Genomic DNA, 6,000 nt, shown 5'->3' with positions numbered 1-6,000 from the left:
TGGGGATTTTGAGAATGAGAGAGAGAAAGAGTCGAAGTGAGGATGAAAGTGTGATATATTAGGGGTTTTGATCTATCTAGCCAAGTATAAATTTTCGCCCCAAAAAAAATGGGGGAAATTAAACCGCCAAATATTTTGGCCACATAGCTTACGAAAATGTAATTGTTCGTCGGCTAAGTTTGCCGGTACTGTTCATGTATAGGTGACGAGCTCAGAATAGGGTGAATTATACCTTTTCGGAAAGGGAACGGCGCCAGAAATCAAACTCGTAGCTTCGCCACGACATGTGTGCTTTTTCGGGCATCGGAGGTCGTTTAGGCCCTCAAAATCAGCTTTTAGTGTTTTCCGAAATTATTTTGGATTTTGTTTTTGTTTGGATTTTATTTTATTTTAACCCATGGGTTTGATTAGGTTTATATTAGCACCCTAAGGTTTCATTTTAGTATTTAAGTCATCCCACCGTTAATTGATTCTAATGGATTAGTAAGTTTTGTTGCATTAGTTTTAATCATCACTCTAGTGTATACTAAAACATTCATATATAATATTAAGGGTTTTAAATATTATTACACTTAATTAATATTGAAAAAAGAAACTAAAGTCGTTAATTAATTGTCTTCATTCCAATCCTCATCTTCTGTATCATTTGCCTCTGATTCCGTTGTGTACGATTCATTAAAGATGTCGTCTTCTGAAGCATAATTTCCTTCAACAATGGCACCATGGTCTCCCTGCCTATTTTGAGATGTAGATTCGTTTGGGATTGTGATGAATTGATCTCCTTGCACGAAGTGTAAGTGGTTGTTGATGCGAATATCATCTAAACCACATATTTGAGATGGGGAAGGCTCTTGATATGGTTCATGAACTTCATCGTTGTCCTCTTCATCATCAAGTTCTTCACCGCCAGAAAGTGTGGTCTCACTCCATATATTCCTATGTGACATAAAGTTAACTACTTTCCAAGGAGGGCCAGCTTTAGGATCATCAAGATAGAACACTTGTTTTGCCATGGTGGCGAGAATAAACGGCTCAGTGTCGTACCAGCTTGTCTCTGTATTCACTGATAACATACCATAATCCATCTTCGTACTCCTCGGCACATTCGGATTAGTATTGAACCATTTACACTTGAACAGTACAACGCTCATATTTCCATACATTAACTCGACAACGGCAAGTAGCACTCCGTAGTAGGGAAAGTTGTCCCCATGTACCATGACCCCATAGTTTTGGGTTTTGTGGTTTATATCTCGTTGAAGTGTTACAAACTTCACGCCGTTGACAAAACATCCCGCATGTACACTGTGGTGTTTTGGCTTGCATGCCAAATGGTACAATTCGGGTGTGCACCATTCACTATTCTGTTGTCTTAGGCTTCTCATCTACAAAATGGTGTAATAAATACATTATAAGTGAAATTATTAAAATGGACAATTATTTTGCAAGCTTGTGAATAAACGTACCCATGTTAGAAAGTAATCAGGAAACTTTCTTTTATGTGTCACGTTAGGCCTCCGATCTCTTGGATTGGCTTTAATGAGCTTCAAATGCTCATCAAGGAAATACTGAGCTTCTTTGCAGTGTTGTAGTACACACCAATGAGCTTCAGCTAGCTCAGGATCACTTAATCTCTCAAAATTTGGTAAAGTACCAAAGTGTCGTACCTCTCCTGAAACAACTGAAAGATTGAAGTGTTGTCTGGTACTAGCCATGGTTGAAGATTCCGCCCCATCACTATTTTGGAGATATAAGTTGCAATAGATCACACATTCATCTGCAATGTATGACTCCGCTATTGATCCTTCTGGGTTACTCTTGCTTTTACATAATCTTTTGTACTGCCCCAGTTGTCTGAAATTACACAATTAGTATATATAGTGTTGTTGTGAAGTGTAATTAAGGGCATAAAAAATGATGTAAAGATTTGCACCTTTCTTGGGGGTACATCCAGGTGCAGTGTACTGGACCAGAAAGCAAGATTTGTTCAGGAAGATGGACCATCAGGTGGATCATAATGACAAAGAAAGCGGGCGGAAAAACCCGCTCCAATTTGCACAAGATGTACACAATGTCTTCTTTCAATATAAGAACTTCTGACTTCTTGAGCTCTTTAGCGCATAGCTTTTGAAAGAACCGACAGAGTGCTATTATAGGTTCCACCACATCTGGATGCAAATAGGGTCGAATTATAACTGGAAGAAGTCGTTGCAACAAAACATGACAGTCATGAGTCTTCAATCCGCAAAACTTATTTTCTCGCTCTCTAATGCACCGAGATATATTACCTGCATACCCATGAGGATACTTTACTCCTTTAAACCAGGTGAATACATGTCTCTTCAAAGTTGGATGCACAGTGTAAGGAGCAAGAGGTAATTTCGTCACTGACCCCTTCTTTATTGGCCACAAATGTTCTCGTATTCGTAGCTTCTTTAGATCCTCGCGCGCTTTCACAGTATCCTTATTACCGTATTTAAGACTAAGAGTTGTTCCCATAATGATATTAGCTACATTCCCCTCTATGTGCATGACATCTAGGGCGTGTCTCAATACTGATTTCGACCAATAAGGTAAATCATAGAATCTACTTTTGTGTGTAAAACACATCATATCATCTGGGCGAGTTGTTCCCATTATAGCAGGATCACCACTCAACACTCCAAAATCAAATGAGTTCAGCATCTCCAAAATTTCATCACCAGACCACACTCGGGGTTTAGTACGAAACTCGACTGTGCCATCAAATCCTTCTGCATCCTGCCGCCACGAGTGGTCAATTGGAAGCCATCTTCGGTGACCCAAGTAACACACCTTCCCAGCATGCCAATCAGAATGAACTTCATTCAAGCAGACCGGACATGCTTTGTACCCATGCACAGCTTGAGACGACAACATCCCATAACCAGGAAAATCACTTATAGTCCACATAACTGCTGCTCTCATAATGAATGAACTTCCACTGTGCCTGTCAAAAGTAAGGACTCCATTTTCCCATAATTTTAACAACTCATCGATCAATGGTTCCATATACACATCTAAACACTTTCCAGGAGACTTAGGACCAGGAATTAACAAAGACATCATACTAAATTCCTTCTTCATACACATCCAAGGAGGCAGGTTGTACGGCACAAGAATAACAGGCCATGTACTATGAGCCAAACTCATACTTCCAAAGGGATTGAATCCGTCTGTTGCAAGCCCGAGTCTTACATTTCGAACATCTGCTGCAAAATCAGGGAATGATCTATCAAAGGTTTTCCAAGCCTCGCCATCTGCAGGGTGTCTCAAAGTATCATCATCTACCCTTCTTTCCCCATGCCATCTCATTTCACTTGAAGTGTGTCTAGACATATACAAACGCTTTAGCCTCGGAATCAAAGGGAAATGACGAAGCACCTTTACTGGAACACTGTTTTCCTTAACTGTACCTTCCTTCCACCTCGACTCGAAGCATATTGGACATTCATCAAGCTCTGCTCTCGTTTTGTAAAACAGAACACAATCATTCTTGCACGCATGTATTTTATCATAGCCTAGGCCAAGGTCACCCAAAATCTTGTGCACCTTGTAATAACTATCAGGGAGATTGTTTGGTTGAGGAAGCATATTCTTAACATTCTTCAACATATTGTCAAAAGCCTCATTTGACCACCTGTTCTTCACTTTAAGCTGCATTTGTGACAAAATGGTCCCCAAAACAGTCTGAGGACTACCATCATATAGTGGAATCTGAACTCGTGCAAGCAGTCTAGTATACTTATCATAATCATGAGTGTTGGTGTACGGAAGCACATGAACTGTGTCAGTAGTTGTATCATAAATTGCATCTTCCTCATGCGTTGGAGCAAATGTAGGAAAACTGTCATGTAGAATGTTTATAGCTGGGTTCAAATGATCAGGCTCGAAACTACCACCAGATGTTCTGTCATAAGTAGGTTCATGATCAGCTACTTCGCCGTGCTTACTCCATGTTGTATAACTACGCATTATACCATTGTTACTTAGGTGGTCATACATTTTTTTTATAGTCTTCCACTTGGTATTGAGACATTTTAAGCACGGACACCTATGTTGTTTCTTTCCATCACCATGTTCATGTACAAACTGTAGAAAATCAAGGACTCCTTGTTGGTACTCAATGCTCTCCTTTGGTAAATGTATCCAACTCTTGTCTTTGTCCATATCCTGTTAATTACATATGAGAGATACAACAAATAATCACAAATCAAGTGTCACAAATACAAAATATTGTATTTTCTTTGATCTTGTTCATCACCTTATGCCTCCAGTTAGGGTCCTAATCCCAGTCAAGAGCACAACACATTTTTTCATATTTCGTATAATTTTTAAATATTCGATTTTAGTCCTCGGAAAATTTTGACAGCATCTCCCTATAGTTTCCAAGTGCACAAATATCTATACCTAGCTAGATGCACATAAGGTACAGTATTGGGAGACCCTATCAAAATATATATACCCATGCACGATCAAAATCGAATACTCAAGAATTATACGAAATGTGAATCAAAGTCTTGTGCTCTTGAAATAGGACAATTCAAAAATTATATATGATTCTTAAACGAGATTTCTAAGGAGTAGTATATATATATATATATATATATATATATATATATATAACAAATCATAAATTAAATAACATAAATTTCATAATACAAAAACAATTCTTTATATTAACTAATTTAACTTAATTCATAATTAAATAACATAAATTTAAAAAATTCTACACAAATCAATATAACTTCACAACAATCAAGAATGAGTATGTATAATTAATACACACAAATAACATAATCACACAAAAATGCAATCAATATATGCCTGGTATTGTTCAAGGAATAGTACTAATTAGAAAAATGGATGATATGGTAAGAAAGAATGAGAAAGAGAAGATACCAAGTTAGAATCCGATGGGTAATGATAGACTAAGCTGAGGATAAACCCGATTTGAAGAATTGAACATCTAACACTGAAAATCGCCGGAAATTTGTGTGGGAGAAAATTATCATGTTCATTCCTTTTTTTTCACGATCTGGAAACAGAACCTGCACTTATAGTCATTATTGAAGACTTAGGTTAGGAACATTTTCCTCCCTTAAGCATATTCGTCGTTTAAGCCGTAAGCACACGACAAAAAAATTTGTTTGTCGTGTAAAAAGCATATTCTTAAACGAGAAAATCCTCTCTCGTCGCCTAACAGACTATTTAGGGGAGGAAATGCTCTGTCGTCGCCGAACTAACTACTTAGATGACGAAAGCTATTTTGCGTCGTTTAATCACCTATCCAGGCGACGAAAATTATTTCTTAAGAGGCGAGAATTATTGTGTCCTCTAAGAAAGTCTTAGGTGACGAAGATTTTTCCTTTTCCTAGCCTAAGTGTTTTTTTCTGGTAGTGATGATGTCCATAACATAAGAATAAGTCTCTTCATAGTCAATACCAGGTTGTTGTGAGAATCTTTGCGCCACGAGTCTTGCCTTATAACGCATGATCTCGTTCATCTCATTACGCTTACGAACGAAGACCCATTTATGTCCAACTGGTTTGACATCTCTTGGAGCAATTTAACCTTTCCAAAGACTTTTATTTTTGCTAATGAGTCAAGTTCTGCCTGGATTGCTTCCTTCCACTTTGGCCAATCTGCTCTGCGTTCGCATTCAGCTACAGAGTGAGGTTCAATGTCGCCTTCAGATATGATCTCATGTGCGACGGAATAAGCGAAAACGTCATCAATGCATGTAGTGGCTCGGTTTTGGACCGACTGCTCACTTGTGTAGTTCACTGAGATTTCGTTGTTCTCTGGAATCAAACAAAGTTCCATAGCATCCCACGGTAACACTTGAGTTGATTCATGGATATAGCTGTAATCAGAGATAACTTCATACGATGGCGATTCATTGTTGATGACGCGCTATGCCTTAGTCATTCACTTCTTTCTAGGATTTGAATCCCTAGAGTTTATCGGTCTCCCCCCTTT

General features: G+C 38.3%; 1 protein-coding gene across 1 annotated transcript; it reads right to left on the bottom strand.

Moving 5' to 3' along the window:
• Positions 1-608: 608 nt before the first annotated feature.
• Positions 609-3,993, bottom strand: LOC126787390 (uncharacterized). Its single transcript, XM_050513284.1, has 4 exons — positions 2,289-3,993; positions 1,934-2,168; positions 1,467-1,737; positions 609-1,385 (listed from the first exon to the last, which is right to left on the bottom strand). Exons 1-4 carry the CDS (start codon positions 3,991-3,993, stop codon positions 609-611), a joined length of 2,988 nt encoding a protein of 995 aa, XP_050369241.1.
• Positions 3,994-6,000: the final 2,007 nt, after the last annotated feature.

This window comes from Argentina anserina, chromosome 3 (genome assembly GCF_933775445.1).
Source record: "Argentina anserina chromosome 3, drPotAnse1.1, whole genome shotgun sequence".
In the NCBI taxonomy this organism is placed as follows: Eukaryota; Viridiplantae; Streptophyta; class Magnoliopsida; order Rosales; family Rosaceae; genus Argentina; species Argentina anserina.
The sequence above is the reverse complement of the archived record's forward strand: the minus strand, read 5'-3'. Positions and strand labels throughout refer to the sequence as shown.